The sequence below is a fragment of the Athene cunicularia genome (genome assembly GCF_003259725.1).
Source record: "Athene cunicularia isolate RWA chromosome 4 unlocalized genomic scaffold, athCun1 chr4_part1, whole genome shotgun sequence".
In the NCBI taxonomy this organism is placed as follows: Eukaryota; Metazoa; Chordata; class Aves; order Strigiformes; family Strigidae; genus Athene; species Athene cunicularia.
This window is the reverse complement of record NW_020799098.1, coordinates 19,417,599-19,439,714: the sequence shown is the minus strand read 5'-3', so window position 1 is coordinate 19,439,714 and position 22,116 is coordinate 19,417,599. Positions and strand designations below refer to the sequence as shown.

The 22,116-nt window shown below is 41.1% G+C and overlaps 1 protein-coding gene across 3 annotated transcripts; it reads right to left on the bottom strand.

The window, feature by feature from the left end:
* Window positions 1-1,632: 1,632 nt before the first annotated feature.
* Window positions 1,633-21,997, bottom strand: SLC34A2 (solute carrier family 34 member 2). Of its 3 annotated transcripts, none has more exons than XM_026847211.1 (14): window positions 21,666-21,997; window positions 21,520-21,575; window positions 14,276-14,390; window positions 14,033-14,170; window positions 13,325-13,453; window positions 12,241-12,384; window positions 11,508-11,619; window positions 10,239-10,434; window positions 9,403-9,498; window positions 6,870-6,990; window positions 5,973-6,140; window positions 4,458-4,574; window positions 4,247-4,371; window positions 1,633-2,623 (listed from the first exon to the last, which is right to left on the bottom strand). In XM_026847211.1, the coding sequence occupies exons 3-14, from the start codon at window positions 14,379-14,381 to the stop codon at window positions 2,048-2,050; spliced, it is 2,028 nt and encodes a 675-aa protein (XP_026703012.1). In that variant the 5' UTR covers window positions 14,382-14,390; window positions 21,520-21,575; window positions 21,666-21,997; the 3' UTR covers window positions 1,633-2,047. The 3 variants fall into 3 exon arrangements, with proteins under 3 accessions (XP_026703012.1, XP_026703011.1, XP_026703013.1); XM_026847210.1 differs by having other exon boundaries at window positions 14,276-14,384; XM_026847212.1 differs by lacking the exons at window positions 21,520-21,575; window positions 21,666-21,997 and adding an exon at window positions 20,824-20,926 and having other exon boundaries at window positions 14,276-14,384.
* Window positions 21,998-22,116: the final 119 nt, after the last annotated feature.

The following is a 22,116-nucleotide window of genomic DNA, read 5'->3' as shown; positions in this document are numbered from 1 at the left end:
AAAAAGAGCATGGGAATTGCACACTGGGGTTTAAAGAAACAGATTCTAAAAGCATCCAGAATTGTGAGAATAAAATGAAAAAGAATTATTGAAGATATCAAAATTCCACTTAAAAAATGAGATGCTGACAAAATTCTGTTTCAACTCTATGAGGGACAAGGAAAATAATTTTTAAGAGAATAGTTTGGCATAACTCTGCTCTCTGCTACTAAACCTCAAAAGAGCAGAACTATACCAAAACTAGATGCTTTTGGAAATTCACTCCGATTCTAAGAATTTTGTCACTGGCTCACAATTATAGAAACAGTTGGAATCTCAGTATGAATGCAATATGCAAACACATTTACAGCAACATAGTTTGCCAGCTTAAATGTCAGTTTAAAAAAGTAAATGAAAACTAAAATGTACATCTTTACCTGATAATCAAATTCAACCTACTGAATTCCAGAGGTCTGCAGAAAACAAACAAGTATTCAGAAGTAAATGTGTTCTAGCAGCACTGAGTGGCTATGTTAAACTAAGAGTCTTCTCAGCATTTCTATTACAAATTTGATCAACAGCTCAGCCACATAAACTATCTCTAAATGACAGTTGGCCTACACTCAGCCACCCAAATTTTTTTTAATGTTAGTGGCTGGACTTCAGATATTATCCCATACTTGCTGATATCTAAGCTATTGAAGGCCAGCAGAAGTACTCAGTGCTTTTTTGAAATGCTTTTTTTCTGACATTGAAATTATACCTTTTGTCAGCCCATGATTCAGAGCAGCCTCAGAAGCATTTACTAAAACATCCGTAATGGTAAGATTTGAGCACAAGCAGCCCCCACCAAGTGCTACAGTACCTATGGATTGACTACACTACTTATGGATTTTACTTGGGATTTGGATTGCTACATACAATTGCCAGTAAAATTCACATTATTTGTAAGGAGAGTAGTTCAGAGCACAAAGTGATGGTGCAGAGTGAACACTCCTTTCTCTCTAGTAAATGTTACTGTATGTCCCGTGATAGCCATTATCTGCTCTCCAGGTTCTCTCTTTTGTAGCTCTAAAGCCAGTCTCCACCACTACCCTGAGAAGTCCTTTTGTGGCTCAGCCAAACGGAGCCACAGTTGCACGCAGATCTCCTGGTGTCAGCCATCTCCTCCCCTACACTGGCCACTTCTCCCTCCTGCACCGTTCCTCTGATTGCAGGGTTACATGGTGAACAGGATTGGAGAGGACCATCTAGAGAGAGGAATGGCCACACAACGACATCCTGAGTCCATCAAGCCCTTTGGTAGCCACCCAGTGTCTCCAAACTCCGTGCTTAACCTTCAGCAGGCAGAGTGATCAGCAATTACTTTTATGGCCTTTAGCTTGAGATGAAAAATTATAACTCCCATCCCCAGTGTTAAAGGAGACAGAAAGGGCTCAAAATGGGCTTATGCCAAAGTAGGACTCCCAGAGCTTCTGAAGGACATCCCAGCATTTTGTTTTCCTTCACACACATAGAATAGATTTTGTCCATACCAGGAAAGCTACTGTTTTCCATTTTGTCCACTGCAAATAGGCCAATGAAAACATTAGGATTCTCTTTCTTTTTGGTTTTTGTTTGGTTGGTTGGTTTTTGTGGGGTTTTTTTCCCCGAGCTTTTTAAGTATTATAAATTAACTTCTGCTGAGTAAGTCAGTAGGTCAGAAAGGCTGTTCTACAAGTGCATTGTTTGTTTGTTTTTTAATTAAGTTTGAATTGATCACCACTCCTTTCATACCTCTCTTCATGGGACTATATCAGGATTTCTTTTGTTTGCTACTGATAGCATTGGATGAAGGTACCTCATAGTAGATCCTCTGTAAGCAAATCTGTCATTAGCTTTTCAACTGATCATAGATTTTCTAGGGACTCTGTCAATCTTGTTTGACTCCATTCCTTGATAAGTGATATATCACTGGCTGCAGGAATCTAACAAAACGTTCACTCTGTCCTCAGTGCATTGTCCAAGGTGGTTTTCAAGAGCCTGACTGTTCTATGCTGTATCTCTGCTAATATGGGTTTATTTGCTACTATAAGGCCGTGTTGTTTGTGCCTGTTTTTTCAACACAAGCTGCAGCTGGTGCCCTTCTTCCACCTCTTTCTTCATCAGCCATTGCAATTGTATTTTCATAAACCTCCATAGTTTTTAGTTGCTTGTCTTTGGCACCCTCCTGTTCTGCATTGACTTTGCAGCACTTGCAGAAGCCGCAGCAGTGTTTCCCACAAAAGGCAAGTGAAGACATAATTATATTGTCCCAGGGCTCTAGCGAGTGCATCCAGACAGGTAGGAAATCCCAGTTTTGGAGCTTCTCAGGCAGTGAATGTGGTCGCCTCTTCTGCATAATATTAATTACAACCACAGCAATAAAAAGAGCAAACAAAGGAAGGCAAACACCCAGAAGGACTGGCCAGCCTGCCAGTGACAGACCAAATACAAACAAAGGCAAGAGAAAGAAGCAGAGAAGGAGATAAAATATAGCAAACCATCTGTACTGGGCTGTTATGTTTCCCAGGGTCTTGGACATGCGGATTGGCAGCCGGGTATAAGGTAGCGGGTAAAACAGAATAATCCCAGAGATATTGAAGAAAAAGTGGCACAAGGCAATCTGAAAGCAAAAACATTTGAGAAGTTCATTAGCCAAAATGCCTTTAAATGCTCCTACCCACATGGTAATAACTTCCAGCGGCACTAAGACTCCATGGTTTCCCTTCCCTTGCTCCTCACTGTTTTTTTTTGGGTTTTGTGCCATTTCCCTGCAGAGCCTTTCCTAGCACAAAACAAGGACTTGGTATTATCTTCCACATTGTAAAGATCACTGTCTACAAACAGGGGACAGAATTTGGAGACAAGGCAAGCATAGAGGGGATGGCGTATCTCCCCGCAGATGGAGAGGTCTTAAAATGCAGCTTTCAACTGCAAGAAGTGGAGTCCATTAGAACTAAAGCTGACAAACCAAGCAGCTATCATGGAATAAGTATGTTGTTAGTAAGGCATGAGAACTGCTCATTATTGGGTTCTGCATTCATAAGTTTTCAATTGAAAGATGGGAAGTGTAAATTAGATATAGCATACAGGCTATTGAGAAATTGTTAGTGGTACAAACCTGGATTTTACAAAAATTAGCTAAAAGTTTATAGGGCACTGAGGAGATTCCTGGAATGTGACTTTGAGACTTTTATAATCATTTAATTCACATACTTCAAAATCGCTTTTTAAAAAATAAGCGTGAAGAAACACCTACTCGTTAAAGCTTTCAGAAGTCGCTTAGACAGAATAAGCATATACTGAACAAAACAGTACATGACCTGCTCACCTTATCTTATTTTCATTCTATAACTGTTATCAGACTAAAGTAAATATAAAAGTACAGGGTTTATTTTTAAAGTACGTTATAAAAACAGCAAGTTATCATGAAATCTGAGCTTGGTCAAGATAGTATCTTCTCATGATTACATCTGTTCTATCATGCCTGAGGACAATAAAATGACTTCTGTAATTTTCTTGATTTATTGTGGCTAGTAAAAAACATTCATCCTATTCACAAAGGAAACTTCATTATCTTTTCACTCTTTGATGTAGAGGGTTCATTCAAATGTTATCTGCCACCTGGAATGTTCTTTACTGGGTAGTAAATGGAAGCCCAAAGCCTGGCTACCTACTTTTCAAATAGTCTGAAGCAACAAGGAATTCAATAAAACCTACTCAGATTAGATTTACAATGAGAAAATAGATCTCATGATGCTCACTGCAACTTCAGGTAGGTAGACAGCTTGCCACCTTAAGGGCTGTACAGCCTTCACCTAGGTTACAGGAGTCCCTGTACACTGCATGGACAGAGTTAGGGTCCTGAGGAGGGAACTTACAGAAATTAGTAACTCTCATAGGGGACTGCCTAAGAGGGTTGTCAAAGATGCAGGCACTGAATTCCAAGCTGCAGAGACCCCATGGTCAGGGGTCAAGCAGCCCACCCTTCCTCAGTTCTGAATTAATTCAGTCAGATCAAGTCCGATTTACTAAAGAAAGATTCTACTATATATTAACATTCTGGGAATGTTTAGTACAATCTTCTTGCTGTAGCAGTTGAAATTAATAAACTGTCATTAATAGCACACACAAAATCAGGCATGACATCCATGGCATATTTGCATCAGAGCCTATTTTGTCAGGTTTTTCTTCAGAAAAATTGCAGCTTCTAAATGAAGACAAGGAATCATTGGTTTATACTGACCTGTAATGAATATTTCAACGTACTCCCTGGACTTGCTAAAGCTGCAAGTATAGCTGTTGTGGTTGTGCCAATGTTAGCTCCTAGGGTAAGGGGATAAGAGCGCTCAATGCTTATAACGCCAATGCCTAGAAGAGAAGAAACAGGATTGAGTGGTTTCAAAATTATGGAGAAGATAAAATATGGAGATAAGAATACAGCATTGACAACTTACCAACAAGGGGTGTAATAGCAGATGTGAAAACAGAACTACTTTGGACAACAAAGGTCATACCAGCCCCTGCGAGCATAGCCAGGTATCCAGCTAGCCAAGTGAAAGGAAATGGGAAATCTAAAAAAAGTAGAGGGAGAACATTGTCTTTAGTATAACAGAATGCTCTGTGGAACAGTAACACTGCAGTGAAAAGACTATTAAGCATTTCAAATGTAGATACATTGTTTGCATATTGTCTCTTAAATGACAGTTTTGGGTCAGTGTCAGTTCTACTACTCTAATGTACCCTGTTCACTGTACTCCCTCTCCAGCCTTCCAACACTGGATACACTTAGAGATGGATACTAGACTAGGCAGACATTTGTCCTGACCCAGAGTAGCATTTATGTTGTAATACAATTAGGTACCAGAAATGTTTCTACAGAGGCAACACAAAAACTCCTGGGTGTCTTGAGTGTCTTGGTTTCGACAACCAGGCGCCTGCTGCATGCACTGGATATTCAGAAAGTTCTGAAGACCATTATGAGAAAATCAGGTTGTTTGTTCTGTTTTCAAGTGGATGACCTAAAAATTCACTTGTTAGCACTTGCAAAGAAAAACTAATCTCACTGATTAGAGAAACTAGGCACAAGGGTCCCCTGTAGCCTGCAGATTTATAAGTGAGCCAATAAGTGAGGGCGTAATCAATCAGGAAGGCGAAGAGGTACACAGAGTAGATCACAAATGAACAGTAACTGGCAGCTGATTACTTTCTAATCCTTGTGTTTAATTCTGGCAGTGTTGCTTGCTTGTGAGAAGAGAAGACAGCATGGGGACCACTTTGTTGCATTCCCTATTTCTGTGAACCCTCTCTTCAACCACAGTCAGAGACTTGCCAGGACTGCTTTTCTCTGCTACATGTTCTAACATCTCCACGCAAGGGAGGATGAAGAAAAAGCAGCCAACATGAAAAAAACCCAACATTTTCACTCAATGGGTCCAGGCTGAAAAAACACCTAGAGAACACAGGGAAAGACAAAAAAGTACCACTATTCGGGTCTGCCTTATCCCACTGAAGAGAGAATGAAGCAGTGGAAAAGGGCAAGCAAAGGGAATTAGATCATTAATCACTACAAACTTTTTTTCAACTTACTTTAGAAGAAACATGCAGGCTCTTTACCAGAGCAAGCAATCACAATCTCAGCACTTCAGCGCTATCTTTTGAGGATGGGAACATTACGTTTCGAACAGCTAATGATTATACATCAAGAAACAGAGCCTGGACTTTGGTCTCTGCTGCTGTTAATCTGCTGCAGTTCCCAAGAAAGCTGTTCACTAATAGATTTTTAAAAGGAAGAAAATAACATGCTTGGGAGAAAAAATGCTAGGGGGAGGGGGGGGGGAGGGTGCGATTTTTGTTTAATACTGTTTTCTTTCAACTATACTAGAGTATCTGCCAGAACAGGAGATATCAATAAATGTGCTCAATGTCCTTGTCAGTCCTGAAAACAATCTTCAGAAAAAGCAGATAATTACCAGTGTTGATTGTTTTCTTGATAACGCTGGCCACTTGTCCTTTAAGCACAGAGTTTAATAGCTTAACGATCATCACCAAACAGGAGCACAGAACAAGCAGGGACAAAGCCAGGAGGATGAGACCGATACCAAGATCAGGCAGGTCTGCGTCTGCAAAGAGATGCCGGCCTGAAAAATAAAAAGAAAATGAATTGGCCTAGACACATTTTTGCTTCTGATTCCAAGCCCAGCTTTGGTTTTCATACATGCCCCTAAGAAAATAGGATCAAAGCACACACAGCCTGAGGGGGTGATGTGAAGAGTGAAAATGCCACCTCCCTTGCTCCACAAAAGCATATCTGAGGAGGGCAAGGGGGGCTTTTGTGTGGTCATGCTTATAAAATACACAGTGGGCAGCCCTGCAGGGCAGGCAGGAGCTGGGTGGCCATATTCAAGGGAGAGGAATAGAACAGTGTGAGGAAATCTTGGTGTGCTCCAAGCTGGATGGTGGGTTGGCTCTTCCCAGAGGTGTCTGTGTGCCTGAGAAGGGCTGCTGAAATTCCTGAAGGGCATGCATAGGGATGGAGATATCCGAGCAACCATCACAGCAAAGTAACTATAGCTCCGAGTCACCTGAACAGCAGGGGTGACATGATACTGAAGACCTCAGTTGCTGATATCAGGGAGCATGGAAAGAGATCCATCTGCAGCCAGATACCATGATGATGCTGGCAACTGCAGCTGTGTAGCTATAACAGCGCATGGGCTGCTCTGACTGCACCTGCAGTCAGTAACACCTTGTGTCAATATGCGGTCGGGTGCCTCTCAATATACCTCTGCAGTGGTCTGTTAACACCATGAGAAAGCTATATACATTTGTAAAGATACTACCAAAAGAGAAATAGTTCTACTGCTTACATTTACTGATATATTCTGTTTCAGTTATATTCTTGAGGGTCCATGTCACGTTTCCTTCAGTCCAGCAAAGGTCAGAAGATGTACAGTTTTCTGAAGGTGGAATTGTGACATTCTGCAGTGTCTAAAGATTGTCAGACAAATCAGATAGTTCAGTCACCTACAACCCTTCATTAAGAGCTCATGCAAAGTTCTAGGTATTTACTACAACTAAACATTCATCAGCTAAAGGCAGATTTGTGAGCTGGAGTGTAAGGTGGCACCACATTAATGACAAGGCAAAATTCTTCTATTATTAAAATAAATGGCTGTGCTGTTATCCATGTCAATCGATACAACATTTAAATATTAAAATATCCCCCAAGGATATTTTGTAATCACCATAGCACCAAGCCATTACTAGTTAAGAAACTTAACTATTGATGTCAGGGTTTGTGGAATGAGATTCATGTCTGGTTGCAGCTGGGAAACAGTGACATTCCTTATCCAGACAGTGCCACAACTTCTTTGGGGGTCAAAGAAAGATCTCTTTACTGTCCTCTTAAGTGCTGTTAATGGTCCTGTGAGTACTGCACAGGACTGTGATTCAGTGCTGTGAATACTAGTGCAGCCTCTGTTGTGGATGAGCACAGGCTGCTCATGCTGTTCTGTGCCTGTTTTCCTGTCTGTAGAATTAGAAGTGCTGCTACTTTCCTTTTTAAAGCTCATATACCAAGAGATAATTACTAGCACTATGATTAGTATTAGTATTACTGAGCTGAACGTGAATTTCTATTTACACCGCAATAAAACCTTCCTTGTAAGAGCTCCTAGCCCAGACACACTGCATTCTGACACTAGGTCCATTAGTCCTCATGCAGATTGAGGAAGAGTTTGCTGACTGAACTGTACTCCACCACAACAGCAGCTAACAGCCAAATGGACTCTGAATCACACTGCTGAACAGGGGTTAGCTTTAAGATGTGTTTAAGTGATTCTCTTTTGCAGAAACAGGGAAAGAGAAATCATATATTCTTGCTGGGCACAGCCACAGGCACCCGCATTCTCATTCCCTCTTCAGCTGACGCAGATGAGCAAAGATTGGGGGGGGATCCACTGCCCCCACATCTTCAGGGAGCACCTGGTCTCCAGCCTCCCCAGTATGTCAGCCTTCACAAACACAACACAATGCTGTTTCTCACCTTTCTGAATTTTTTTCTGTCATCTGAGTTTCAAAGTAGCTGCATGTGATCAAAATGTTTATCCCTATATTTTGCTTTAAACATACAGGGTCTGTATGTACTCACCCCTGGCATAAACCTCATAAGTAAGCCTGTCTAATCATTTTTGAAAGAAATTAGTTTAACCCACTAGGAATGTCAATCATTTAAATGATCTTTCTCTTCCCCCACCAAGTTCAAGCCAAGATTGTAGGGATTTCATGTGGGTTCTGTAATTTAACTGCATGCTTGGGCAGTAGTTACACAACCAAAATACAGACAAACAGAAAAACCTGCATACATGGAAATGTAACATTTTCTGTGTAGTTGTTAGTCTTCTAAGAATGGGGTGACTGTAGGACTTAGGGGCTCAGACCTCACTGAGAGTTAAGTTGTGCCTGCCCAGTGTGTCGCCGAGTGTGGGCTGGGGGCCTGAAAGCAGTACAGCTGCCGGAGCATCATGCATCCCGTGAGATGAAACACCCAGCTCCTCAGTAGTGTAACCTGAGCAGAGTTTCACATTAGCACAGCTCTGCTCCTGGCACTATCTCCCTAGGTAGCATTTCACTGGCCATCCAGACCGTCATTCAATAGGAGCTGGGCTCCACTAAAAACCCAAGCACTTAATTTTAACCTCTGCTGTCCTTAAGTATCTTCTGCCTCAGGACTTCAGGAATTACTTTCCTATACATAACAAGTAGAATAATTAGAGATCCAAGGGATATTTAATTCTCTAATTGTTAGTTAGCTGAACAATGTAAACCAAACACTCAGCCCTACAGTTTACCAAAATACTCATTGGTGTCGGATCTTGGCAACAGATTCCTTCAAGCTGCAGAGTTGCTTGAGTGAAAAACAACAGGACATAGCCCCACAGAGGCTTCCTTCAGGGGCAGTTTTCCAAGAAAGCTACAAATAACCAGCTGCCACCAGATGACCCTAACGCATGTAAGACTAAAGCTGGTTAGATCGATAGATAAATGGTGGGCAAAAAGATACTTTCTTTGGCCTATATTGCAGATTTTTTTCCACTTTCAGGGAGTAAGTAGAAGTATCGTTATTTAAAGGCATTTGGATGTGAAAGGCGTAAAAGGCTTGGCTGCAAACCACCACCTCTGATAAGCAAGGGCCTCCATGGTACCAAAAGCAACCAGAGCAACTAGTATGACATCCTTGGTTTAAGTGGAACAGAAACTACATTACATTGTTTTCATTCTTTTTCTGCTGAAAAAAATACTCATTTAAAAATCTGATTTTGCAATCCAATGACAAGGAGTGTCAGCTACAGATCAGTAATATATTTCCTGAGGAACCTGACAATTTAGCGTGATACTCACCACATTGGTTTCAGTTACACACCAAATCTTTACCAGGCTTTTGTTTTTTGCTGATTCATCATTTGTAGCAATTGCATTTATTACTGATTTATCAAGCTTTAAAAAGAAAAAAAAAAAAAAGAAGAAAAAAAGGACATTATTCCAACTTGCACCACACAGTTCTGTTCAGCTCTACTGAAATAACTCCCTTTGGAAGCTCAGCCACTTAAAGCCTGCATGACCATCTCTAATGTTGGAGCTGCTGCCCAACAGGTAGGAGGAGGTTTACGCCCAGAAAAAGGTACAACTCTATGCTCACAAACACTGTGTCTCATTCTCTTCAAATCACTCACCACCTCATCTCACCCTTTCTGTTTAAACAGCTACACAGGCACAACTGCCTAAATGCATTTACCGTCATTTTAGGAGCAGCTCGCATCCCCCCTGGCCTCCAGCTGTCCCTCTAAATGTGTGTGAGCTACCCATAATTTCAGTGTCCTCTCTTCAGGTCCTGTGCAGATCTTCTGGATGTGCTAGGCTGTCTCAGCTAGTACTATCTCCCAATGTCTAAGCAACATCCTATCCATCCTATGTGGCTGTATTTGTCCTTACCTGCCCTCTCAGTTCTCCTAGCTAGGTCTATAATTTTTAAGGTGAAGTGTGAGGGAAATAGAGACATGAAATATAGAGCTGGAGCTTTATGAAATGTGAGTAAAAAAGATAATCTATCTGCTAATGAGCTTTACCCTGAGGACACAGAAGAAGTGAGAGAAAGCCTCCCTCCACATATTCAGAGCATGTTGATTAGCTGTGACCGAACCAAGTAAGCAGCTTCCTTGAAGAGAGAAAGAGCTTACCTCAATGATGAGCTTGGTAAAGGGGTCTGTGATAACTTTTAGTAGCTCAGGGGCATCCTCACCACTTTCAAGATGAAAGGACTCAACTATAACATTGGTGAGATGGTAAAGATAGCCAGAAATAACTTCAATGGGCAACAGTGCAAACACAGCGAGCCAGTTAAAGAAATCATGGATTGTTGCCCCAGCAAAGGCCCTGTGAAAAGAAATTAAAAACCAGAGCTGCTTTTAATTAAATGACATGTGCTCAACATTAATTAAATATGAAATCATAGAAGGGGTGCTGAAACCCATTTCAAGATGAGAATCATTTAATTTCTGGGGTCATAGGAGATGGCTACTTTGCTACAGAGTGCTAAGTTGTCTCCATGCCATTGATGGAGTGAAAGAGGTAGCTAGGTGAGTGAAACAAGACAAACTAGAAAAGGCAAAAGTGATCCTTAACACTAGGCTGCCATGAGTACTTGTCTGAAGAAAGAAGTGGCTGTACAGCCTACATTTGTTTTGCTTTTCGCCCATTTCTGGTACATTTTAAATCTTCAGTCAGGCATTGCCTCTGCGACCTGTTCTCCCTGACTCATGGAGGAAGACACAGCTCTTTGCAACCCTCTCCTACCTTCTTGCAAACCAATGGCAAGCCCCCTTCCAGCTTCTCCACAGCCTAAGGAGCCACAGCTCTTCCCTCAGAGGCTTTGGCTAAGTGTATTTCATATGTCTGGTATGCTATAAATGACAAGGTACCAGAGTCTCATAAGCCTCCCAAGTTTACTGCCCATCTCCAGTAAGCCATGAGGTCTCAGTGATAATGTCAAGTGGCGGTCCAAAAGTTGTCACTGTATATATTTGACAGCCAGAACACTTAATTTCTCTACAGTTAACAGCTCTTGCTTACTGTAGACTTAAAAAACTTTCAACATTGAAGTCTCTTCTAAGGAGAGTAGACCCAAATACTGTAATAATAACTACAGCCCTCATAATTAAGAGATAATCAAAGGTGGGTGGTACAGTGGGAGCAGTTGAAAATTTTTCTTTGTGCAAGAGCTAGTTAAAAATGGTGGATTCTTACAAAACCACAAAATCCAATATGCTTTTCTTCAAGTATATGAAGCCATATACCTAGTCAGCATTATACCTTGACCATGGCCATGCTTGTGACTTTGCTAACTAGACATTCATATTTTGGTGAATGGCTGTAGCAGTGACAGGGAATATAGAAGATAACCCACAAAGAATGAAAAAAAACAACTTTCTAGTGTTTAAGTACAATACCTTCTAAATTCATTCCTGTCCCCAGCTTGCATGAGCGCCACAATCGTGTTTGTAACTGAGGTGCCAATGTTTGCTCCCATTATGATAGGAATAGCTGATTGAACAGTCAGCACTAGAAAGCAGAAAAGGAAGCACTGAATGAAGAAATCAGATCATCAGCAAGCTCTTTGCTCCAATGAAAATTAACATCTATTAATGTCACTGGAACCCTGACTTCCCTTGATGTCACCAGGATTATGCATTCCAATACAGATGTGTTTGCTTCAATCAAGCCCCCTGGGAATGTGGTACGCCCATAATCCCATGATCCCCACTGAAACTGCAGTCCAAGGTTATCCCTTTTCACCACATGTTAAGAGGGCCAAAGTAAGATAAAGTCTCTTCTTTCCCAGACATTTTCCTACTCACTGCAGAATTTTGAAATGATGCTACAGAAACAAATGAAGCTCAGTAACTGGATAACAAGAGAAAAGTATGCAGATACTTCCAAAATTAATGCATTCAATGCCAAGGCTTCCAATAATTTTCATTACAGTTGTGGACTTACTTACTACTACTACTATTATTATTATTTAAGATTTTATTTTATATCAGGACGACAGCTGTGAAAATCTTTTACTTCAGTCTCTACTTTACACCCAAATCTTCTACAACTTGAACACAGGAAGCAATGTTTGCACCCCAGACCAAGATTTATGAGTGATCTCTAGGAAGATACTGCAAGCAGACTTACATGTGGAGGACACCATGCTGACCACAATGGACGAAGAAGTGCTGGAGCTCTGGACCATAACAGTCACCAGAACTCCAATCACCAATCCCGCAACAGGATTAGACAGCACTGAATCATCTTTAAAAATATCCCCTGCTGCTTTACCTACAAAAAACATATTTCTCGGAGTGAGGGAAGTGCAAGGTAAAGTCCATAGGAATTATCAGAGCATTTAATTAAAGATCATTCAACCATTTAATTCATACATAAATAGCCGTGCTTGGCAGCCAAAAACTGTACAGGATGATGTAGCCCAGGGATCCTAACTCAGGTCCTGAACTCTCAGCTTCTCAGTTATCAGAAAATACTTTATATTCTCTCATTTCAGTGACTGAACAAGCTCTGCTGAACTCTGCAGAGAACCGTATAAAACCACAGCCATCAGAGGAAGGACTGTAAGGACAAAAAACCCCACACATGCATAGATTTAAATCATCCTGCTGTCTTGATATTTTTTGTTACTGCATCAATGACAACTATTTTAATAATCATGAGTAATTTTATTCTTGTAGCTTTCTGTGTTGCCAAAAATCAAAAATACCTCCACAGAAGCTCACATATTTCTCTGATAACTGCTTCTGAATCCATCAGCAGAATTCAACCCTTGGAGACAGGTAAATGTGAAAAATACACGTCAATAGTTTTCGTCCTTGAAGGACTTGGGGGATATTTCAGAATGGATACTTTGATCAAGAGCACAATTTTCATATTTCACCTTGTTGAACTGTCTTGCACATCGGACAGATTTATACACAGATGTATTCATGTAAACTTTCACTAAAGTAATAGGAACCTAATAAGAAATCAGGGCAAGTAATAGCTACATCAACAACCAACAACGACCAAGCTCTTTGGAATTTGAGAAACAAAGACCCTTTCCAACAAATGAAGGTTAGTCTTCAATCAGAGCTAATTCTGAATCTATATCTCAACACATAAATCTATGGAGAATGTTCTTGAAGAGTTATACTTGTAATTTAGTCACTCAGATGAAATTTACTGGCCCATTCATAGTTTATTCTTGATATTTTAGACATTTTCATACCTCCTACCAGTTGAAAAGCAGAGCTCAGTACATCCAGAGAGCACACAAACATGTAGAGTAATCCAAGTAGCATAATAAACTTCCCTATCCCGTAGAGCACACGAATGATTTTTCCTTTTCTATCCAGTTCTGCAAAATAAATACATTATGCATAAAAGACCTGATTGATGTATCTGGTGTTCTCTCTAGAACAGTCTAGCACACAAGCAGAGACTGTAGAGTCAAAGACAGTGTTATGACCTCAGTGTGTGATTAAACCTGAAAGAATGTTCTTTTTAATCCAATTTTAACTGCAGAAGCAGGTAGTTCATTTACCTGGTTCTACCATGTGAAAACATTTGGTATATGACAAAAGCCTTATGAAGTCTGAGATTGACCCTTGGTTTTACACAGTTATCCTACCAAGAAAAGAAAGGCCATTAGAAGCCTGGATATAATAATATTTATTTTGGATTGTTTTCCATATATGTCCTTCTGTTTTAAGGAGCGTAAGCATGATCTCCAGATTCTGCTTAACTTACTAAATGTAATATCCCCATTCACTTCTGGGGAAGATGAGACAGAGTGTAAAGTCTATATCTGAAAACTCCTCAAATCTTAAATTCAGTTCTGCAGAAAATATAATTTCAGAAAAATAACCAAGGCAAAGAGAGCAGAAGTGATGAAAAAAAATACATGCAGATAACTTATTTACTGAGAAATGGCTACCTGACCACTTGACCCCCGTGTCCTGTAGTTCCGGCAGAGCCCATGGGTCTTCTTCTTCCTGCCTTGTCTCATCTATCAAGGCTATTGTGGAAAATGCAGGTTGAATTTCCCCTTTATTTCCAAGTGAAGTCACATTGCCTGATGAAATAGAGCATTTAAAAAAATGGTTTAATTACTTTCCATCTTCTCCAAGGAGACCCAAAACTAATATATCTCTGTAACTCACAGGTGAGCACATATTACCTTTGTGATTTTCCCCTTCTTTCCCAGCCATGTTCTGGTTTTGTTTGGAAGAGTCCCCAATATAGTTATTGGTTTCAGGCTTTTCCACCTCAGGCCAGGGAGCCATGATCTGTGACTAACAAAGTAGTGCTGATTAAAATGCATGCGCGGTCAAAATCTTCAACTTACAACAGGATACATGAGAAATATGATTACGTCTACAAGCAAAAGAGATGGAAGTGGAACGGAAGCAATTTGTCCTTAAACACAGCTTTTTGCCTCAGTCTTTACTGGCAAGTGCTCCAGCCACTTCACCCAAGATGCAGAAGGCAAAGGCAGGGACTGGGAGAATGAAGAACCACCCACTGTAGGAAAAGATCATATTTGAGACCATCTAAGGAACCTGAAGGTGTACAAGTCCATGGGACCTGATGAGATGCATCCATGGGTCCTCAGGGAACTGGCAGATGAAGTAGCTAAGCCACTATCCATCATACTTGAGAAGTCGTGGCAGTCTGGTGAAGTTCCCACTGGCAGGAAAAGAGGAAACACAACCCCAATTTTTAAAAAGGGAAAAACAGAAGACCCAGGAACTACAGGTCAGTCAGTCTCACCTCTGCCCTGGAAAGACCATGGAACAGATCCTCCTAGAAACTATGCTAGGGCACATGGAAAATAAGAAGGTGATTTGTGACAGCCAACATGCCTTCACTAAGGGCAAAGTGTGCTCAACAAATTTGGTGGCCTCCTATGATGGGGTTACAGTGCTGGTGAACAAGGGAAGAGCAACTGATGTCATATACCTGGACTTATGCAAAGCATTTGACACTGTCCCACATGACATCCTTGTCTCTAAATTGGAGAGACATGGATTTGTCAGATGGACCACTTGGTGGATAAGGAATTGGCTGGATGGTCAAAATCAAAGGGATGTGCCATCCAGAGGGACCTGGACAGGCTGGAGAGTTGGGACCAGGCAAACCTCATGAAGTTCAACAAGGCCAAGTGCAAGGTCCTGCACGTGGGTCAGAGCAGTCCCAAGCACAAATACAGGCTGGGCGATGAGTGGATTGAGAGCAGCCCTGCAGAGAAGGACTTGGGGATATTAGTGAATGGAAAAAAGTCTGTGAGCCAGCAGTGTGTGCTCACAGACCAGAAAGCCACCCACGTCCTGGGCTGAATCAAGAGAAGTGTGAGCAGCAGATTGAAGAAGGTGATCCCTCCCCCTGCTCTCATGACACCCCACCTGCAGTACGGTGTTCAGCTCTGGGGCCCCAATAGCAGAAGGACATGGACCTGCTCGAATGAGTCCAGAAGAGGGACCTGAAGATGATCAGGGGGCTGGAACACCTCCCTTCTGAGGACAGGGTGAGAGAGTTGGGGTTGTTCAGAACGGAGAAGAGAAGGCTCCAGGGAGATCTTATAGTGGCCTTCCAGTACTTAAAGGGGGCTACAGGAAAGATGGGGAGGGACTCCAGTGATAGGTCAAGGGGTAACTGTTTTAAACTGAAAGAGGGTAGATTTAGATGAGATATAAGGAAGAAATTCTTTACTGTGAGGGTGGTGAGACACTGGCACAGGCTGCCCAGAGAAGCTGTGGCTGCCCCCTCCCTGGCAGTGTTCAACCAGGTTGGACGGGGCTTTGAGCAACTTGACCTAGTGGAAGGTGTCCCTGCCCATGCAACGAGGTTGAAACTAGACGATCTCTAAGGTCCTTTCCAAGCCAAACCATTCTATGATTCAATGATTTTTACTAATCTTTATTAATTATTCCTTTATTTGCAAAACTGATTTCTCAGTTATTTTTTAAATCACACAGTTATTTGTGCAATTTACACAGTTTTTAAAAATTACTTCCATCTCCTGCCTGTATTTTTGTTTGCTTTTAACTGTCATGAAAGCAAAGATTCCTTTGCTTTCCAAGCCTTAGACGTTTATTTTCTTTAACTCATGTTATCTCCTTTCACCAAAAAGTCAGACAACTGTTTTACTTTATTCCACCCTCTGAATTTAACTGACTGCTTTTACCAAACTGGTAATTCAACATACAGACCTTAACAAAGAAAGTTCTTCCCTAAAGCATTACCTAGTTTGGGTCATATATGCTAAACACAATCTTTTGGTTGCCTTTAATGGTTCATTCCCATGGAAGCATGGAGGGGAACATGACCCTGGACAAGGTGGAGGAAGACCCCAGAGTTTTGAGCTCCAGAATGATGCTTGCTGAATGACTGGACAAGACTGTAATTAGACTGCAGTGGTCATTTGCAGATCTATATTTGCTTGTAACTCACAGCTGCTGCTGCAAGTGAAGCTGAGTTAGTGGCAGCAAAGTCAGGCTCACCCATCTCACGTAGGCTCTCTGTCTGAACCTCTTCCTTCCTGACCCCTTTTGAGCACATTTGACATGCATTGTAACATTAATAAATAATAACTTAAAAAATAAGACATCACATGACCAAATCCTGCTGGCACAGGTACAAGCACATATGTCAGACCTAGCCCAGGCACAAGAGAAGGAGGCAGATGTTCCTTGAACCAAAACCTAGAAGAGTCCTACTTATTTACTTCACCAATATCAGAAGCCAGACATGGAAGAGAGGGAAGGTGACCATGGGAAGCCAAGGCAATATATGATAATATTTCTACCTTTCCAGGCTTGTGAGGCTGTTGATTATCTCAGCCAGCATGATCGAAAACTCAGTGGAAAACAGCCTCACCTTTGGATCTGTCTTCTTCCACCCTGCAATGCTCCTCATAAACAGGCACCTGCACCCAGCCTCCAAAAGTCAGTGTCAGAGTTGGCATCATGCTCCCGTAAACAAGGTTCACCTGCATTTAGCTGCCACTCTAAGGGACTATAATTAATCATTTAATCATAATCCTTTATGCAGCTGATGGTGAAAATATTTTGTCCCTGCCCATGTCAATAAGCCACATATCCTCCTCCTTTAGCTGGGAGGGAAATGTCACAGACAAAATCACTCTTATCTTACTGTAACAGAGGAGTGTATTGTTTTCTGGCACTACACAAAGAAAATAGTATCTCCCCTTCCACATTAGCAGGAGAAATCATTCTACAATCCTATTAGCAAAAACTATGCTTTTACACACGCTTTATCTGTGGCGTAAGATCCAGAGCAGGTCCCATGATACACAAAGATCTCAGAACAGATGGAAAAAAAAATCATTCTTGCTTGTTTCAACAAGCGTTTCCATTTGCTTGGAGCAAATTCTCATATTTTCACTCATGCCAGAACAACCTCCAAGCCCCACCCATGCCAAAACACCTCCATCTTGTTAAACAAGTTTCGTTTATAAGTGTTCAGCATTTAAAGAGCTCTAAAAAAATAACTGCTCAGCACAAGTGCTTCTTAAGTGAAAGGCAATCATGAAAATGCATTGGAAATTCAGATGTGAAGTTGCATTGACAACATATTCCCACCATGGAGTGACCCAGAATATGCTGGACACCACCAGCCCTAGAAATGCCATCAGTACTTCTACAGCTCTTCTGTCACGCTCAGCGTGGAAATGAAGGATTCAGCCTGCATGATTACGGTAGGGAAACTGAGCCAATGCATTCACTGGAGAAACTGAAGCTTGAAAACTTCAGCAGAAAAACAGCCTCTATGTCTCCTAAAAAAACTCTCCCCGTTCAAGAATTCATCAGGGCATTTTTTCCTAATAAGCATCTCCCATGTTCCTGAGGTGTTCAGGATCCCACAGGTACGTCATGTATTATTATTGTTTTTGTTTTATGTGATTAAATACCATAGAATGAGAGTGGACTACCTCTGTGGAGGAAGTTTTTTTATAGGTATGTATATAAATCATTCATATGAGCCCTAGCAAACTTCTGATTTGAGAAGGTAGACTTGAATACTGGAGGTATTTACAGCATCTGCCTTGTGGATTTGGGTTTGCAGAGGTATTACTAGAACAGCCTATTCTGTGTGATTGGTATCAAGGACTGATGAAAGCAGAACCATCTAGATCCTTGAAGTGCTACCAAAGCTGCCAGCTTTCTCCAGATCCTGACTCTTGTTAAGAGGCACAGCTGAGAAGATAGTTTACAGCCACCTGATACTCTGTTTGCTAGAGTCCTGGCCACAGCTACTTACTTACTGTTAATTAATCGCTGTGCTACAAGGATAATCTACATTCTACAGTTTTCCCTTCAAAGAATTATTCCTTGGCCCAAATACATACATTAGCATCTTGAGAAAATACTCCAAAGAAAATCTGGATGCTGTGGAGGAGCAGAGCAGTGGGGTGACAAAGCTAACTGCATCATTCCCTGGCAGCTCGTACGCGCTTTTGGAAAGGCTGACGTCAGGTGTGATATAAAAGACCAACATCATTGACGCAAGATATAAATGACAATGGAAACCCTAATAGTGGTTTACTTTTGAACACTGAGGACATAAGCACACTGCGAAGAACATGTTAGAGAACGGGCAGAGGATGGGCCAGTGACGATGCACACCGCAACAAGGAGCTATGTTCAGCTGGACGCACCGGTCCAGGTCCAGAGGCAGGATAGCCACAATTACTGGATGAGGTGCCCGGAGTGATGAGCTCTGCCCATCCCTCTGCCAGCCCACGTGCCTCAGTGCTGGGCGCCCAGATCCCGCCTCAGCCGGCAGGACACCAGTCAGGATCCCCGCACCCGGGATATAGTCATGGAGCCTACGTCCAGATAAGCATTGGCACTTGGGGTACCTACACATTTGGAACTGTGCTGAAATGGGAGCTAATTTCCTCCTGAAAGTGGCAGGTCAAAATATGCTATGCATATTGCAAAGGTCTGAAAACTAATGCCTGCGCAAACTGTAATCCAGTCCGTTTCATTGAACCTCACGGCAAATCCTCTCACATCGTCGTGTGTGCTCCTTTCCTTGTAAGTATAGTCTTTCCTTGCCTTTGGAAAATGCTAACTGCATGTGACATCCTTTCTAACTCTAAAAGAAACTGAAACCTCCCGCTCCTAAGAGGGAAATAGCTAGAAATCAATGGGATTCAAACTCTGAAATAAAATGTGAGCGAGAGAAAGTCAAAGCAAAAGTGGGCTCCCATGGTTTTTATATCCATATTGACTCTCTCACTGCAGCATTCCAAAGAGTTAAAGTCTCTGGGGAATTATCTGAGCAACACTAGGTGTCATGCAGTTGCCCTATATCTCGTTCCTCAGTGACTCATTGGACTGTAACAGCACTGCCTCTGTTGCAGGGCTAGACTCTCAGTGCTTTTTAGTTTTAAATCAGAAACAGTTGTAAACGTATTTATTTTGCTGGACTTAACATGGAGAATATGAACTACCATGTGCCTGGATGGTATTGTTTGTACCTCTCCACCCGTGACAGCTCAGTGAAAGGCCACGTTGTGTCTGAAATAAGAACTATGAAGCCGTAAGCCTTAAAGAAATCTCACCTCAAGGGAAACAGACCTAGTCAAACCAAGATGAAACAGAAGTACTGGAGAAAATAGCAGTATTTTCAAAACCAACTGGTAATAACTGCAACAACCACCAACATGATCATACATGTGCCTACAGGTTGTTTAAGACCTCCAAATCAAGTTTTGGGTTCAGTCAGGCTTTCCTCCTTCTCTCTCAGCCTATCTATAAAAACATATCCCTTTATTGTCATTCACCACTGTGTTACTGTTTTTATGTTAAAATAGGATTTATCAGCTAATCTGATATCTGACTATATGACTTGGTAAATATTAATATTTACCACACATGCTTCATAGGAACAAACACCAAGCTACACAGCAATCCTTCTTATACAGTTTGAAGAAATAGTCTTTTTCCCCTCAAAATGTGTCATTTCCAACACAGAAGCACGTTAAGTAGAGACAGGAAAGGAAAGATCCTCAGCCAGCACAAATTCATTCAGTAGCTTTACATCAGCTAAGAATTTTGCCCCAGAACCTGTTCCATGGCAGCCACTAAGCCCCAGGTGCAACAGAACAGGCAACGACTTAAATAAACACCAGCAATGATTCAGCCTTGTTAGGAGCAAGTCTTGCTTTGCTTTGGCACCAGCTGCTTTCTTGGAGCTTTTTCTCCAAATAAGTTAACAGGCTTAGCCCAGATGTAAACTTTCAACTGACATAACAGTAAAGGAAAAAATAGATATGTGAAAGCTAAAAAAAAAAAAAAGAGCATTGTGCTCACTGTTTATTCTATGGATCCCTGAGACATTGCTCTCAAGCTTGAATCTAACACATAGCAGAACTAAAACCACATATAAAACAAACTAATAAAGAGAACTCATTTCTAAGCAAGTGCAGACAGAAAATGAATCCCAAACATTAATTTTTGCATTCACAACCAAGCAAAGCACTAGACACTGCCACCGAGGAGCCAGAGCCAGGAAACATCAGTGAACTATTTGAAATGCCTACTAGGTATTTAAATAAAACAATTACTTTTTTAGAATAAAATAACAAGAAAAATAATAATCTCACCAACAAGAAAATACAGCAGCTATACCCCATCCCTAACACAAAACACATGGTAAAGAATCAAAAGAGGAAAAAGTAATATTTAAAAGACTTACTGATCTAATGGAAGAGCTGCTAATAAAAGTTACTGAGAATCCAGCTGATTTCTGCCTACTGCCACATTAGTTGAGCAAACTAGACTAATGTATTCCTTTTACCTCCGTGTATCAAACCAAATTAGCATAAGAAAATGTTTCCATCAGGAATAGCCTGACACGGCCATAGTGCAGCACAGACTTTACACACTATCTATGCTAACACATGAACTGACAGTATTTCCTTCCAATGTTTCATTAATCATATCCTAGACATTTTCCAGTATCCAATACCACTGATTACTGTGACTTAAAATCTCACTTCTTTTCAACCCAAATAATATTTAAAACACTACTTTCTTATCCTATAGGCAGTTATTTCTGGGGGTTTTTTGACAGCTGCTAATAAAATGCTTTTTTTCTTTATCATATTCCATAAAAATAAATCTAGTTATTTGCAGACAAAAATTAGCACAGTTTGTTTTCAGAGCTATGATTTTTTTATCACTTCCTTAAAATATAAATGCAGCTGAAAGAACACAAGGTGAAAATGCTCACAAGTGGATGACATTTCACATGCCACTCCAGTTCCCCACCTTAGCTCTCTGTTGCCATTCCTTGAGCTACAAAAGCTGAGCTTTGGATTTATAAGCTAAAGAAGTTCAAAAATGAAGAAAAGAAGAAAAAGAAAACTTGGTTTTAGTTATTCTTACTTACCACTTCTTTATTCCCAGACAACAGAGCGAACGGATCAGCTGGGCAGCCACTGAAACCTGCAATATATATAGACAGGTGTTGAGCAAAGTTTGCTTTCATCACTGCGTGCTAACATTCCTATTTTACAGTCCAGAGGCACTGCCTACCTGCAACTTAATGATCACAATCAACCTTTTTTTAGCAGGAGTGGGCAGCAACTAAGACTGATAAAACTACAGGCTATTTCACACTTATCACATTCTAAAAAATGTCCCATCAGCATTTAAGTACAAATTACTAATGTGTTCATGTGAATGCTGGGGAACGGTTTGTTCCAGCCTGAAAAACTGCTGTCCACCTGATCATTCAGTAATCTTTTTTCCAATAATAATTTTCAAAAAAAATTTTGTAATCTCAAAAGTCTGTCAAAAAGGTGTGAAGAAGATGTAGTACTGCTATTTGTCTGTTCAGGTGCCTATTAATCTGCCTAAGAACAGAAGTGAAGGAGAATCAGATAAAAAACGGTGTAAGTAGGAAACACGTAAGAACTTCTCTGAGAACAGAGGATGGAGTTTCATTCTTATCAGTGCTCAGTGTTTACAATTAAGGCAAGCTCAT

What these genes read in the sequence shown, in the direction of transcription:
- SLC34A2 (XM_026847211.1), bottom strand. Translation starts at nt 14,381, where the DNA reads ATGGCTCCCTGGCCTGAGGTGGAAAAGCCTGAAACCAATAACTATATT. An exon ending in CAGCATGGTGTCCTCCACAT is followed by an intron (nt 11,620 to 12,240) that starts GTAAGTCTGCTT and finishes TCTGCTTTCTAG; the next exon opens with TGCTGACTGTTCAATCAGCT. An exon ending in CAAGAAAACAATCAACACTG is followed by an intron (nt 4,575 to 5,972) that starts GTAATTATCTGC and finishes TACTTTTTTTAG; the next exon opens with ATTTCCCATTTCCTTTCACT.